General features: G+C 48.6%; 1 protein-coding gene across 1 annotated transcript; it reads left to right on the top strand.

The window, feature by feature from the left end:
* The first annotated feature begins 10446 nt into the window (after positions 1-10446).
* On the top strand, positions 10447-12604 carry LOC147864506 (putative L-type lectin-domain containing receptor kinase S.5). The gene has a single exon (XM_087320382.1). It carries the CDS (start codon positions 10475-10477, stop codon positions 12539-12541), a length of 2067 nt encoding a protein of 688 aa, XP_087176508.1. The 5' UTR covers positions 10447-10474; the 3' UTR covers positions 12542-12604.
* The last annotated feature ends 3189 nt before the right edge of the window (positions 12605-15793 follow it).

Here is a 15793-nt window from a genome sequence, read left to right as displayed (position 1 = left end):
GCCGAGATGAAGGTGGCACATGCACGAGGCATGAAACGTTATGCTCGGGAGGAGCACAGGGAGCCATGACAACTAGACATGGCAATAAAAAAGGTGAGCGAATGATATGGTGGATCGGATGGCAATGGCAGTTCAAAGTAGACGACAAAAAGACGGTGCAGACGAGGCACAAGAAAGGAGGAAATCAAACACCAACCACCTTTGACCCTTCCACATCACTCTTTTCTTCTTGGCACATACCGGAGGATGTGCGGTTTGGTGGGGGTGGATGTCGTGATGTGGCATGTCTAGTGCGAGAAAAACTCAAAAATTGAGGATCCACACACATTTCACGAATACTTGTAAAAATGAAAATAAATAAACCTAGGTCACAATGGCATTGAGTGCATGTAGAGGGTTGCAAGTAGGATTTGAACCTTGCACCTCTAAGGTGAGAGGCAATTACCTTACCACTAAAGCTACTACTAAGTGCTTTAGATGTTGTATATTTTTTTCTCATATTCAGTATTCCGTAGGAAACAAACGAACAAAACCGTGTACACAAAACCACGGTTTTAAGCCCATGGTTTCTTGCATGTCACAAAGCAAAACTGTGTGCACAGAAACCATGGCTCCAAGCCCATGGTTTTGTGCATGGACAAACCTATAAAACCCCTAGTACGGCTTGTGTAAGGGGGGGCTCAATATGATATGACCATCATCATCACCATCAATAATATAAGCTTCTATTTCTTCTTCTTCGCATCTATCTTGTAATTATTTATCTACTTCTGAAAGTGTACAATCTTCAATCTTCTCAAGTGTAATAGGTCTTCCTCCAATCTTACATTCACATCGTCCTCTTCTCAATACCTTGACGGACATCCTCCTTGGTCCAAGACCCCGGTGGTCCCGCTCAAGCGAAGCACGCTCGCACGCGCATCTTCGCGACACCGGTATGGGAACAGGCGGCAAGCAGGGTGATGTACTGCTTCGCGTCCAGTGTCGGCGATCAGCTGCTCAGCCACATCCGTGACGCCAAGACACCGAAGGATGCTTGGGGGAACCTGAAAAAGATTTTCGCCGCAAGCACCACTGCCCGGAAGCTACAACTCAGACAGGAGTTGAGCAATGTTTGACAGAAGAACATGTCCGTGGCAGACTACACGGGCCGGATAAAGGAAATTTGCGACTCGCTCGCCTCTATCAATGTTACCGTAGAGGAAGACGAGATGGTGCATGTATGTCTCGGAGCCCTGGCGTCCAAGTTCGGAGCGTTCCGGACTGCGGTGTGTACAAGGGAGAATACCCCCTCATTCTTCGACTTACAGTCGATGCTCCTTGTAGAGGAGAACCACACCGGTGCATCTACCAGTGCATCCCCGGACAGCCAAATGCTGTACACGGGAACGGATCGGCTCCGTGGGCGTGGTGGAAGAGGTGGGTCGGCACGCAATGGAGGCGGCCGGCAAGAGCAGGAACGGAGGCACTATGAGCGTGCCGACAACAGTTCTGGGACTTCCACAAGCAGGGGGAGTCAAGGCGGTGCTGGAGGCCGGCAAGACAAATCCGCTACGGAATGCTGGTACTGTGGCAAAAAAGGCCACAAGGAAAGCGAGTGTTGGAGAAAGCGTGCCAATTCAGACAAATCCGGATCCAGCAAGACCAGTAAGGACGGCCAGCAAAACTCGCACTACGCAAACGGATCAGGAGGATCCGGAACCGGAAAGGCCGGTAAGGGGCCAGCCTTGGTGATGAATCACAAGGCAAACTCAATGAAGAAGACCACTTCCAAAACAGAGGAAGTGTGGTATGTTGATTCCGGCGCGTCGAACCACATGACGAGCCACAAAGAGTGGTTCTCCTTTCTGGAGAAACCGGATCAACCAGGAGTAGTCGAAACCGGAGACAACACTCACCCAATCGTGCACGTCGGAGAAGTCCCTCTAAGCCACGTCGGACAGAAAGGGAAGCTGATGAACGTATTACACGTTCCGACAATCATGAAGAACCTGGTATCCGTCGGTCAGATTGTCGACCAGGGGATGCAGGTGCGGTTTACGCACCTCGGGTGCTTCATTGAGGATGAGGGCGAAGTCATTGCGCAAGGGCGCAGAGACGGGAGGATGTTTAACCTCAACACCAATGACTTTGGCACCGCTCTGTTCGCGAAATGACAGAAGATCGAGTCGGACATCGACCTGTGGCACAAGCGGATAGGCCACGTCAACTACCGGAGGCTTCAAGACCTGCAAACGAAACAAGTCGTTTTCAGTTTGCTGAAGTTCAGCTGCTGGAGAGCCGAAATTTGTGAAGCCTGCCAACTTGGGAAGCAACACCGGCTTCCATTCCCCACCGAACAGAACCGGAGCCGTAACAAGCTCGATCTCGTCCATTCGGATGTGTGGGGACCGGCACAAAGTGTAAGCCTTGGCAGGAGCTGATACTTCGTCTCCTTCATCGACGACTATACTCGACATACTTGGATCTACCTCATTGAGCGGAAGAGCGAAGTCTTCGACTGTTTCCGGAGCCTCCAGAAGATGGTGGAACGGGAATCGGAGAGGAAGATCAAGTGCCTTCGGTCGGATGGCGGAAAGGAATATTTTTCCGGCCAATTCACTAGTTATCTACAGCAAAAGGGAATTCGGCGAGAGTTCAGCTGCAGATACACACCGGAGCAAAACGGTGTGGCCGAAAGGAAGAACCGGACACTCGTCGAAGCAGCAAGGGCAATGCTGGAGGAAAAGAGCATGCCCCGTTTCTACTGGGCGGAGGCGGTCCGGACGACCGTCTACATACAAAACCGCATTGGTGACAAGGTGTCAGCTCATGAGCTGTATTTCGGGCGCAAGCCGAACTTAAGACACCTTCGGATATTCTGCAGTATAGCGTATCTGCATGTGCTGGATCAGAAGCGGAGAAAGCTGGATGCAAAATCGGAAAAATGCATCCTAGTCGGCTATGCTCAAGAGCAAAAGGGGTATAAGTGTTATAACCCTCGGACGAAGGAAGTCCGAGTTAGCCGGGATGTCGAGTTCGATGAATCGGCATCCTGGTACTCCGTACCGACTCCGACTTCCGATCCCGACCCAATGCCGGAAGATCAGGCCAGTGAGCCTGAATCAGCCCTGTCAGAGGATGATGAAGCCGGGACTCAAGATGAGAGTCCGGAATCGTTACGGTTGAGTGGACCGAACGAGCGACTGAGTCGGTTGGACCAGTCGGATGAAGAGACGGCAAGTGGTGGAGACTCTACCGTGCTCTCCCCGCGCAAGGAACTGAGGAAACGGTTCACGCGCAAAGAGAAAGGGAAGAGGAAGATGTCGGAATTCGAAACCGGAAACGATGAGTCGGATCGGTGCGTATCCGACTCCGGAAAGGAGAAAGGCGGATCTTTGGCAACGAAGACCGGACTGGCCAAGAAGGGCCTCAAATCAGGTGACGCTGCGTTGCGCCGATCAACCCGTCAGAAGGATCCCGTCATGCGGTATGGGTACAATGAATACATGGCGCATCATTATGCGTACATGACTAAGGTGACAGAAGTGCGTGAGTCGGAGAGCTACGCAGAAGCGGCAAAGGACGCAAATTGGCATGCCGCTATGGACGAAGAAATGAGGGCACTCAATGCCAACGAAACTTGGGACCTACTTGATCCTCCCCGTCACTGTAAACCGATCGGATGCAAGTGGGTGACAAGGTCAAGTACAACGCCGACGGTTCTGTTAACCGGTACAAAGCCCGGTTAGTGGCGAAGGGATACACGCAGACCCACAGAATCGACTACGACGAGACCTTCGCTCCTGTGGTGAAGATGACGACGGTTCGTGTGGTACTGGCGGTTGCTGCGGCCAGGGGGTGGCATCTTCACCAGATGGATGTGAAGAACGCCTTCCTTCAAGGAGAGCTTGAAGAAGAAGTCTTTATGACTCAGCCCCCCGGATTTCAATCGGAGATGAACAAGTCGGCGGTATGCCAACTGAAGAAGTCGCTTTACGGCTTGAAGGAAGCCCCCCGAGCCTGGAACGCGAAGATCACGCACCGCTTGCGTAAGCTGGGGTTTGCTGTCTCTAAGTCGGACTCTTCGTTGTTCATCCGGCAAGGCTCTGACGGTCCGGTATGTATACTCTTGTATGTGGATGATTTAGTCATCATCGGACCGGGTCTTCCCGAAATCACCCGCGTCAAGTCCCAATTGTCAGACGCATTCGAAATGAAGGACCTGGGGGACCTTCATTATTTTCTTGGGATCGAAGTGATCCGGACCCCTGACGGCATATTGCTCTCACAACGACATTACGTGTTGAATATGTTGTATAAGTTCGGCATGACGGACTGCCGACCTGTCTCCACACCCCTGGACCGGAACCAGAAGCTCCGTCCCAACTCCAGACCGGCCTGCAATGAGAAACGGTTCCGACAAGTTGTCGGAAGCCTGATCTACATAACCATCACCTGACCCGACATCAGCTATCCGGTCGGCATGGTAAGTCAGTTCATGCAGAAGCCGACCGTGGAGCACCTTCAGTGCGCGCAACGAATATTACGGTATGTCAGCAGCACTAAGGACCGGGGACTGCTATACCGGCGAGGTATACCCGAAAAGCTTGTCGATTACACAGATGCTGACTGGGCCGACGATGCGTCTGATCGCCGCTCCACTTCCGGATACATGTTCTCCATAGGTAGCGCGGCTGTTGCGTGGAGCAGCAAGAAGCAACCCACAGTGGCTTTGTCAAGCACTGAGGCTGAGTACCGGGCCGCTACCGTTGCCACTTGTGAAGCCATCTGGCTTCGGTGACTACTGCGAGACTTGAGGATCGAGGTATCGACCCTGATCCCGATCTACTGCGATAACATGAGCAGCCTGCAACTCGCCAGGAACCCTGTGTTCCATGCTCGCACAAAGCACATCGAGGTGCACTACCACTTCGTGCGTGAGCGGGTCCTGAGCGGTGAAGTTGACCTACGGTATGTTCATACGGATCGGCAAGTTGCCGACATCTTCACCAAGCCGCTCGGGTCGGACAAGTTGCAGCACTTTACCGACATGCTTGGTATTCGGCATCTCGACGTGCCGCACTTGAGGGGGAGAAGCAAGGGCAAAGTCTCTACCGAAACGGGCAAAGGCCAAAAAATTGTTGAACCCGTCAGTAAGAGGAGAGTCGGAAGAAGAGGAGACAAGAAGATGAAGGAAGCCGAGTCGACGAAGGAAGTCGACACATCCGAACAGGTCGGAGCAAGCAGCTGTGAAGAAGAGTTGTGCACTCAGGAAGTGAAGTGCATGCTGTGCCGAGGTTATCAAGAAGGCACTGACCATGATGCGGAGTCGAATGAAGAATTCGATTTCGGTTCACCGGCGGAAGAAGCCGAGGGAAGCATAGAGAAGGCCAAGACTCGGATGTGGTCCGATGTGGTGAGAGGCCTGAAGCCGGAAGTCGAATCGAAGTGTACCGATTCGGACAAGAGCTGGAACGAGTCGGAGACAGCTGACTCAGACCAACAGATGGATTCGGATGAGTCGGATCGACTGAAGGCCAAGGGGACACGGACACAACGGAAGTCGATGCCATCGTGGGAGAACCGATGGATCGGCAAGCGCCGGAGTCACAGCAACGTGAGTGCTGAGATGGGCCTATTGAGCAGACATGCCGACCGAGAGGGTCGAGGCGCGCAGAACCAAAGGGGTCGCGGCAAACGGGACCGGACCGGACGAGGAGCGCGAGCAAGGCGGAGTGACGCCAGGAGAAGTCGGTTGGAAGAACCGACTGCCACAGAGGTCGACACTACGACCCCACCTCAGGTTGAGCTTGAGGGGGAGTGTTGAGCGGCAAGCTCAACCGGAGCCGGATCGGCTGAATAAGCCGGAGCCGGTAAGCGAGACGGATCGGGCGAAACGGATCGGTATGACGGTGAGCAACCGAACCGGCAAGCAGTGGAGGCCGGGTGCAATCCGTAACCGGAAGTCCAATCGGAAGCCTAGTATAGGATAGACTACTAGGCAGTTATAGTCTCGTAGTAAGTGTCAGATGCTCGTGTGAGCATTGAAGTACATGGTACTTCTGTTAGTCCCAAGAGGACTTGTATAAATAGTGCTACTTAGCACAGTGTGTGTACAGAGTCTGAAAATAATTTTGAAATTACGTTTTGCTCTCTCTGTCTCTCTCTCTCTCTCTGTGTTGTTCTCTGTTTTACGCTTCCGCAAACACTCACGTTTACATTCTAACTACTTGCCCTAAGTATATATATACACATATACAGAACAGAATATTTACAAATATAACCTTAATGGGCACATCTAGGCTACATACAAATATAGCCCCGAGTCGGCTTCGACCGATTCGGCTATTAGCCGAATCAATTTGGATTTGTGAAATTTGGCCACAACCGAATCGAACAATCAGTTTGATTTTTCGGCCAAGGTCGATACCAATTCGGCTCTTTCTTCGACTCGTGCTCCTCTTTCCATCCGGAGGGACATGTTTCCTAACAAATTCCCCCTTCACTCCGGCATGGGGTACTTCCTCAATCCGATCCTTTGTCGGCACACATTTAGCTTTTCGGCCGACAACACGTTCGTCATCATATCCGATCCGTTGTTGTTCATGTGGACCTTTACTAGAGCAAACTCCTTTTCTTCTACTCACTCTCGGAGCCAATGGTATAGATCCTCTGGATGTGCTTGGTCCTCGAGTGGTAGTCGACATTCTTCGCAAAGTGGATGGCAATCTGGTTGTCGCAGTAGAGTTAGAATTCTTCTTGCCGAATTCCCAGCTCACCAATAAACTTCTTCATCCATATGACTTCTTTGCCGGCTTCGACGAAGACAATGTACTAGGCTTCCATGGTTGATAACGCCAAGGCCTTCTACGGCCTCGATTACCACGAGACAACTCCCCATGCATAAGTCATTATGTATTCAGATGTGCATCGGCTGATATCCGCATTAGATGTCCGAATCAGTATAACCTTCCAATGTGGGGTTACCTGAGCCGAATTGGAGGCACATACTCGAGGTGCCTTTAAGGTACCAAAGTATCCATTTCACCGCAACCCAATGTTGTCTTTCGAGATTGCTCATTTACATATTGACGACTTCGATAGCGTATGCAATGTCTGGCCTAGTACAAACCACAACGTACATCCGACTTTCGACTGCCGAGGCATACAGGACCTTGCTCATCTTAGCCTTCTCCGTTTTCGACTTTGGACATTGACTTCCCCTCAGCTTACAGTTTGTCAGCAGTGTCGGACCCATATCCTTCATTGCAAATGGTTTGCTTGACAGGGCCTTCTTCAAACTTCCAATTTTCTTTGGGTCCTATCCAACAATTAACATGTCATCAACATACAACATGAAGATAAGGGAGTCTCCTCTGTCATATCCCTTCATGAAGACACAGTGGTCGGCTTGCGCCTTGTGGAATGCATGATATACCATGAAGGATTCGAATTTTTGGTACCATTGCCAGGGAGCTTGCTTTAGTCCATACAAGATTTTCTTTAGTCTACATACTAGGTTCTCTTTACCTTTCTCTACGAATTCCTCTAGTTGCTGCATGTAGATTTCTTCCTCCAAATCTCCATGGAAAAAAGCAGTCTTGACATCTAGTTGCTCAACCTCCAAATCCATGCTGGCTGCTATGCTGAGCATTGTCCGAATCGACGTCATCTTTACAACTGAGGCAAATATTTCGTCGAAATCTACACCCTTCTTCTGCTGAAAGTCTTTCACCATGATTCAGGCTTTGTATTAGGATGGATTCCCGCTTTCTCCCAGCTTCAATTTGTATACCCACTTGTTTCAGAGCACCTTCTTTCCTTTCGGCAACTCACTCAATTCATACGTGTGGTTCTCATGCAAGGAGTCCATTTCGTCTTGGATGGCACTCAACCACTTTCAACTTTGGGTATGTTTCTTAGCTTCCTCGAAGCTTTCCGGTTCCCCCTCATCGGTTAACAACACATATTCTTTCTCCAAAAATCTATAGGGGGCATTTCTCTCTGAGAGGATATCTTCATTCTCTAGTCAATGCAGTCGGCTCTTCGTCTAAGTCAGATTCGGATCCTCATTCAACCGACTTCCTTCTTCCGACGGGTTCCTCTTGTTCTTCAGTTGGCTCTCAACCTCGCCGATTGCCTACTCAATTGACTAGTTTGTATCCGACTTTGGTCAGATCGACTTCTGTTCGATTCGGCCGATCATCAACTCACCGACTCGAATCGGTAGCTGGAGGCCTATTCTCGGTCGACTGGGAGACCGATCTTGTCTTCTTATTTTCGCAATCGGTGATATTACTATCTCTTGTGCTTCCTCTCCTTTCTTGATGGGGATTGGAGAGTGATCGACGTTGACATTTTCGGGAAAATTGCTTCTAGCCAATCACAGATGGACCTAGACTAAGCTCGTTGAGTTCCCATGGAAGACTTTTGTTCCTCTAAATCCCATACTACAACAAAATGGGGTGCTAATAATGCCCCCTCCCCCTTTTTGGTATAGCCCTTCTCCAGGGAGGGGTTTCCTGTATTTTCAATCTTGACGTGTCTATGTGCCATGACTTCAGTTCCTTTGTGCCTTCTATGTCTTTGGATAGGATATGATCTATGTTGCAACCTTGTAAACGTAGGGCTTTGGTCATCCAACACACTTTCCACATGGGAATTTTGGACCTTGAGGGTAAGATTGGTGCAACCTTGTAAACCTAGGTCTCTTGCCATCCTACACACTTTTCCTTAGGGGAATGTGAACCTTGAGGTTGAGGTTGAAGGTTAGGAAGAAGATGCAACTAGAAGGACATGTGCTAGGATGTGGCTGAATATAGTAAAATGATACAACTTAATTGACAAGAACTTCTTCTCAAAATGAAAAGGTGAAGGGTTTGAATCTTGGGGAGGCAATACGTAGACTCTAGTGGGTCAAATGTAGACAATATAAATGGATGGACATAATGATCAACATTTTACTTACACTAGGTGCCCTAGGAGGATAAATATAGATGCATGCAAAAGGGAAAAGTGATGTGCATGCTAGAAGAAGGGTTTAATATTTTTATTTGCAAGAGGAGCTCCAAGCGCCAATAAAAATGACAATATCTCATCTTCAAGAGGAGATTTTTGCATAAGGCAAAATCATTGCCAAAAATTTGGTCAAGCTTGGGGTTGTAGATCAAGGAGGCAAGTAAGACCAACAACAACAAGAGGTAATGTGGCCATTGTCTATTGGGACATTCCCGAAACTTGATGAATTCCCCTTAAAGATCCAGTAACCTTTAAATCCTTCAATATTTCTATCTTATTTATTTGCCATATAAACCATTCCATGTAACAGAGTTGAGAAATTTAATATCTTCATGTGTATCTATTTAATACATATTGTAAAACCTTTTGATGTAATATGAAAAATTTAACACCGAGAAAAAATGATTTTGATAATCTTATTGTCGTGTGTTAATTGTGATCGATCAAGAATCACTTTGGATTTTTCGGCTAGGATGTCCAAGAATGTAGTGCAAAGATATGTGAATTTGGCGAAAGACGAATTCCCTGATACTACATTGAAACAATATATTATCTCCCGAACATGGAAGATACTTAATTTTGAACAATCAACAATGAATAAAGCTCGGGGATTTATTGTCAGGCACTTGTGCCATGGGTGAACATTCGATCCAAGTAAACCTAGCAGTTCAATCTTGGTTCGTCGAAAGGGCATGTTTTGTCCAACTAAACCCAATCTTGGTTTGTCCAAGAAGCACGGCAAAGGCATATGATCCATTTTTTAAATGTATATCTTAACATTTTAATAGAAACCTCCACAAAATTTTGCGAAAAACATTCATAAAAACTCTGTTACAAATCAGTTCTTTAAAAGAAACCTTGGCAATGTTTTCCAAATCTTCACAAATTTCTGCTATAATAATGCATATTTTCAGAAAACATGCAAGTTTATACAGAGTACATCTGTAAAAACCTTCATATCGGCAACAGAGTCTAGGTCTGATCAATAATCTTTGGAGTGATTAGAGTGGATGTGGAGTGATGAATAATAATATTTGAAAATGTGCAGAGAAAAACATTTTGGGAAAGAAGGAATTTCATGTAACATGCCCTAAGCCTGCAGCTCCGTTTAAGTGCTCACTTTTGCCCTTTGAGATCAAAGTGCGCACTTAACCAGAAGTAGTTAGACCTTACCATCATCCATCACTAAAGAATGGGTCAATCATCCAATTTTTAAAATGTAAATGTAAAGAAAAGAAAAGAGAATGTAGAGATAGATTATCTAGTTAGCGAAGAGTTTGCATAAAAGAAGGGGTCAATGGAGTATGAATCTTTCTAGATAGAATATGCATGGCATGGCATGCCATGCATGCCATGGTGGAATGCAATACATACATACCTATATATGCATATACATACATGAAGGAATTAGACCTCACAATTATCCATCTTGATCTGATCACATGATATTACATTGAAGTAGGAGAAGTAGAAAATGATGATGAAGATGAAGCAGAGTCATATTGTCCTGCTGTTTCTCATCCTACTCAACCTCCTCCTGATTAGGGCAGAAGCAGAGGAGCTGTCATTTGAGCATGCTGTCTTTGACAGCAGCACCATAGCAGATATTGTGCTTGTCAAGGAGGCAGCATGGTACCAAGGTCAAGAAGTCTCCTTCACTGGCTCAGCTATCTGGCTCACCCCTAATCCCACCACCGCCGACCCGCGTGTCAATGGTAGCATCGGGAACCTCGGCCGCATGGTCTACAGGAACCCTTTCATCCTCTCGCCCACCGCGTCTTTCGCCACTTCTTTTACCTTCCAACTAATCATGAATTCCTCGACGTCGGGCAGCGGCATGGCCTTCTTCCTCTCCACCTCCTCCATTGCCCCAAACAACAGCGATGGCGGTGTCCTCGGCCTCATCGGATATGCCGATGACCAGAACGCGACCTATTTCCCTCCCCATGCCCCTTTCTTCGCAGTCGAATTCGACACCTCCTTCAGTCACCAGTTCAATGATTCCAGCCAAAGCCATGTCGGCATCGACATCAACTCCATGTTCTCTGCCAATGTCACCGACACCAATGACACCTCCTCCCCTCTCTACCTCTACAACAACTACACATTCACGGCGTGGATCAAGTACGAATCGGCCACCCGCCTCATCCAGGTATGGATGACCAACATCTCCTCTGATGATCCCCCGCCCGCCCGGCCCCTCCATCCCATCCTTCAATACACCTATGACATCTCCACCCTGTTTAATCAATCTGTTTATGCCGGATTCTCGTCCACGAACCGCTTCGGCCTCGGCAATCTGGAGGGTTGCGGCATGTATGCTTGGAATTTCAGCATGACAGACCCTAATTCTGCTCACCCCTCTTTGGCACTTGTCATTGGTTTACCCTCTGCTATAGTTCTGTTTCTAATTCTAACTGTTGGATTCGCCGCGTACTGGATCCACAGACGGAAGTCGAAGTTCTCGTCACGGCAGCTTCAGTTTACCACAACCAGATTGTCACTCCTCTCTGGCAGCAGAGCCTTACCCCAACGGTACAGCCACCGAGAGTTGAAGAGGGCTGCCGGTGGATTCTCGGAGGCCAATAGGATCGGTGAGGGTGGATACAGCAGTGTTTACCTCGCGAAGCTTCCAGATGGATCCTTGTTCGCCCTCAAGAAGCTCAAGGATGGAGTGAAGAAAGAGCAAGATTTCATATCCGAGATCGAGATCATCAGCATGCTCCGCCACCGCAATTTGCTGTCATTGGAAGGATGGTGTTATGAGAAAGGAGAAGCATTGCTGCTCTACAAGTACATGAGCAAGGGAAGCTTGGATCAATACATTTATGGGAAGAAGGAAGGATTAGTAGTACTCGAAAGCGATGTAAGATTGAGGATACTGGCGGGGATCGCGGCCGGATTAGAGTATCTGCATACAGGATTGGGGAGTTGCATCTTGCATAGGGATGTGAAAGCCGAGAATGTGCTGTTGACGGACGATTTGGAGCCGCTATTGTGCGATTTTGGCCTAGCTAGGCTCATCTCTCACAACCAAGAGGTGACTCTAACTGCCGTGGGCACCCCCGGGTACGTGGCCCCGGAGCTCGTATACACGGGCAGGGGCACGGATAAGGCGGATGTGTATAGCTTCGGGGTGCTTGCCCTAGTGGTTGCGTGCGGCCGTCGGCCCATTGACCCTTCTCTACCACCACAAGAGGGTAGAATCATTGACTGGGTGTGGCTACTCCACAAGAGTGATAAGCTCGACGATGCGCTCGATCCGAGCATTGTCCTAACCGATGAATGGATATGTGTGCTTCATCTTGCTCTCACATGCTGCCATCCGAATCCTGATGCCCGGCCGACCATGAGGCAAGTCATCCAAGTACTTAAAGACAAGATATTGTTGGATCTGCCGACCACTATGCCGGCATACCCAATGACACCAGATTGGTCCCACCAAAGTGAGATCACCATGTCTCAATCTCAATTTTCTTCACACCCTTTTTTCTCAGATACAAGTTACTCAAGAAGCATAGATGCATCATATTGTCAGTGAGTTGAAGAAGCATAGATGCACCATATGGTAACTACATGCTATGTAAGATTATTCCTTAAGTTATGTGTGTTGGGGCCGTGTTAATAATTTTTACATTAAGTTGTTACATTCAGTTCTTACTTATAAAGTTCAAACCTCCTTCTCAGTTCTAGGTTTCATTTTACTTTGCCCCAATCTTTCTTACATGGTATCTTGAGCATCTGAGTCTCAATGTTGCACATATTACTTAAGATAAGCACAATACTATGTACGAAAAGAAAAAGAGAAATAGAAGAAGAGAAAAGAGAGAGTGAGTGAGTGAAAGAACAAAAAGATTGTATTATATTTTCGCCCGTAACTATTACATATAATGGTGATGGCTTTATAAGACCACCTCCGAAGTGGTTTCCTTCCCATAAGAAAGTAATAAAGAAAGAGAGAGGGTGTCTCTAAGAGTGAAGGAACAAAAGATTCTATTATATTTTTTCCTTTAACTATTACATATGTTTCCTTCTTATAAGAAAGTAATAAAGAGAGGGAGTGTGTGTCACGTTGTCGTGAAGGATTTCGATCATAGAGAGAGTCAGAGCCAGATGCGCATGAATGGGGGTGTGCACGGATGCACACAAATTAAGTGATATATACAAACATATGTGAATAGTATAGTGTTAGTTGAGTGGTGGTGATTACTAGGTAGGAGTGACTCACACAATTAAAGGAATAATGGTGATTGAGGGAGGAGATCGACGAGAGAATTGGGTAGGACAAAAAGCGACTGCCTTTATTGTTGATGTAACGGCCTCCCATTGTTCTATAAAAGGGGAGGTTAGAGATCGTTTTAGGGATCCACGATTTGGAGGATGATGTGTTGTCAGTTGAGTACCGAGCTTTCTCTCTTTCTCTTATTTTTACTTTTACTTTCAATGAATGGGTAAATATCCCATTTTTTGTAAACCATTTATCTCATGGGCCAATTTTGGCCTTAGAAGACGTTAATATCTCTCTCTCTCTCTCTCTCTCTCTCTCTCTCTCTGTTTTGTGTTCCGTGCTGATTCGGGGAAGAAGGTGAAGCCTCTGCTCGCTCAGGAAGCCCATGAACTCCCTACCAGAGGTTCATCGTTCTATGTGTGCTTGCGGTGGTCATAGTTTCAGGCACCGTTGTCGGCCAATTCTGGTGGTATTCTTTTGTTCTCTGTTAATTGTTAGTGTTTTGTTGTGTCTCTTCTTGTGTTTGGGTACTCCCGCATGGTCCCTTCTTGCTGCGGTTTGTTGCGCCCCGAGCTTGTGTTCTTATTCCCGATCTGTTCCTGTTGTGCGCGCATCTGAGTCCTTGAGCCTGTGAGCTCATTGTTGTTGTCCAACATTCTAACAAGAACAATACTCTTCTTCAGGCTTGTGGACTAGCGGTCGCGATTCGGGAATATCTCCATATTGGATATTCGTCCGAAAACCGAACTAGCGAAGCTATCCGAACATCGTTCCAGGTCGTCTTTCTCCCCTCTCTGCTCCTTGGTTCGAGACCCCGGTGGTCCCGCCCTATTTCTACACATCCACATGGAATAGTGTGACATCTTTGGTGAACCCGGCGTGAAAGGGGTGGTAAAGGAGTTTGAAAATGAGGGGAAGTGAACTAGCAAAGGCAATGACGTTGGCCGTCGACCGTTTGGTGAACGCTCGTGAGGGCACGAGCGCCCTCGATATAGCCATTGAGATGATAGTCGATGCGATTGGTCAGAATGGCAAAGACGCGACGAGCTACCTGGAGGCCTACCGGGCCGAAATGATGAACAGACGGTTACCCAGATTCCCTCGAGTCGTTAAGTCGAGCATCCACGCCGAGGTGCTCAAGATGCAACCAGACTGTTGTAACTGGGTAGAATTTGAGGGGTTGCTCCTCGAAAGGTATGGCTTCGACGACTCGCTCCGGTTGTCGAAGAAGCAATTTATGGATTGGGTCGAGAGCCCCAACAAGGGACGGAATACGTCGACGTTGCTTCAGGAGTTTGAAAAGCGCTTCGTGCGACTCTCAACACTGGACCGGACCGTGCTCGATACGAGCAAGGTCCTCCTCTTTGTGAAGTCGGTCGACTTTCCCGACCGCGAGAAGGTGGATCTCCTCTTGGAGATGGACGAAGGGCTCACGACCGACTAGGCCAAGGTGAGTTTGAGGCCGCGGTTAAAAGGGTTTGAGTTCGTGTCGACAAATGGCGTGATTGGAATGACGCAGGTCCGTTGGCAACAGACTTGGCGACTGGGAAGCAGCTAGAGGAACCGATCCCGACATTGTCGAAAGGGACGAGACAATGGTTGGAGTTGGGGGTGGTTCCAGCTAACGTGGTCAGAGGACCAGCCGGAGGTGCAGCTTTGGAGGACCTGACCAAGATGGTGCGCGATCTTCAAATCCCGCAAGCCCGGACAGATGGGGGAGGCCAGTCGCGCGACCAGAGGACGTCGTTCGACTAGAGGTGTATGTGGTGCGATGTTGGTGGCCATGTCCGGAGAGACTACGCTGATTTCTCCAAGGCGCTTAAGAACAATGTTGTGTACCTCTAGAACGGGCGGGTACATGCGTACGATACACAAAGGCCCCTTGAGGTGAACACCGGACGAGGCGGCATGAAGAGAATAATGGAGGAAGCCGCAACCCGGAACGCCAAGGCCATTCACTACTCGATGTCGGTAGGGATCCGGGTAGTTGGAGAGAAGGGCACCGCATCCGAAAGCAATACTGGATTCTGGCTGCTCGTACTGGAAGGGCTCTCGGGGGTGAGGCTACGAAAGAAAGAGGCGGACTGCGTGGAGTTAGGGGTCCAAGAGGGCACCGGATGGAACAATCCGGTAGAAGAGAAGACCGGCTTCGTGGACGCTGTGTGCCAGAACTACGAGGTTCTGGTTGAAGATAAGCAGGTTGGGAAGGCCAGAGGGGCCGGAGGGGCCGGACCCTCGAACCAGTACAAGACCCAGAGTGGGCCGAAAAGGAATGACAGAGGCACAACCGGCTCAGAGGACAAGATGAAATTACCGAGCTTCAGGTTGAGCTCGGAAATAGAGAGAGAGAGGGACCTGCGGAAGGTCTTGGAGGAACAAATCCTTGACAGCAAGGTGGAACTCTCATTGAGGGAGGTGCTAGGGATCGCTAAGAAGGAGTTCCACAATTCCATCATGGATCTGGTAAGGGGGAAGTGGCTCTCGAAAGAGCCGGAGAAGCCGATCAAAGTAAAGGTGGCCCACATCGAAGAGGTGACGATGGAAGAGGAGTTTCCGGAGAGCCAC

The sequence above is a fragment of the Azolla caroliniana genome, unplaced genomic scaffold (assembly GCF_043228905.1).
Source record: "Azolla caroliniana isolate FFs.n. ecotype wild unplaced genomic scaffold, voAzoCaro1.0.p SCAF_5, whole genome shotgun sequence".
In the NCBI taxonomy this organism is placed as follows: domain Eukaryota; kingdom Viridiplantae; phylum Streptophyta; class Polypodiopsida; order Salviniales; family Salviniaceae; genus Azolla; species Azolla caroliniana.
The sequence above is the reverse complement of the archived record's forward strand: the minus strand, read 5'-3'. Positions and strand labels throughout refer to the sequence as shown.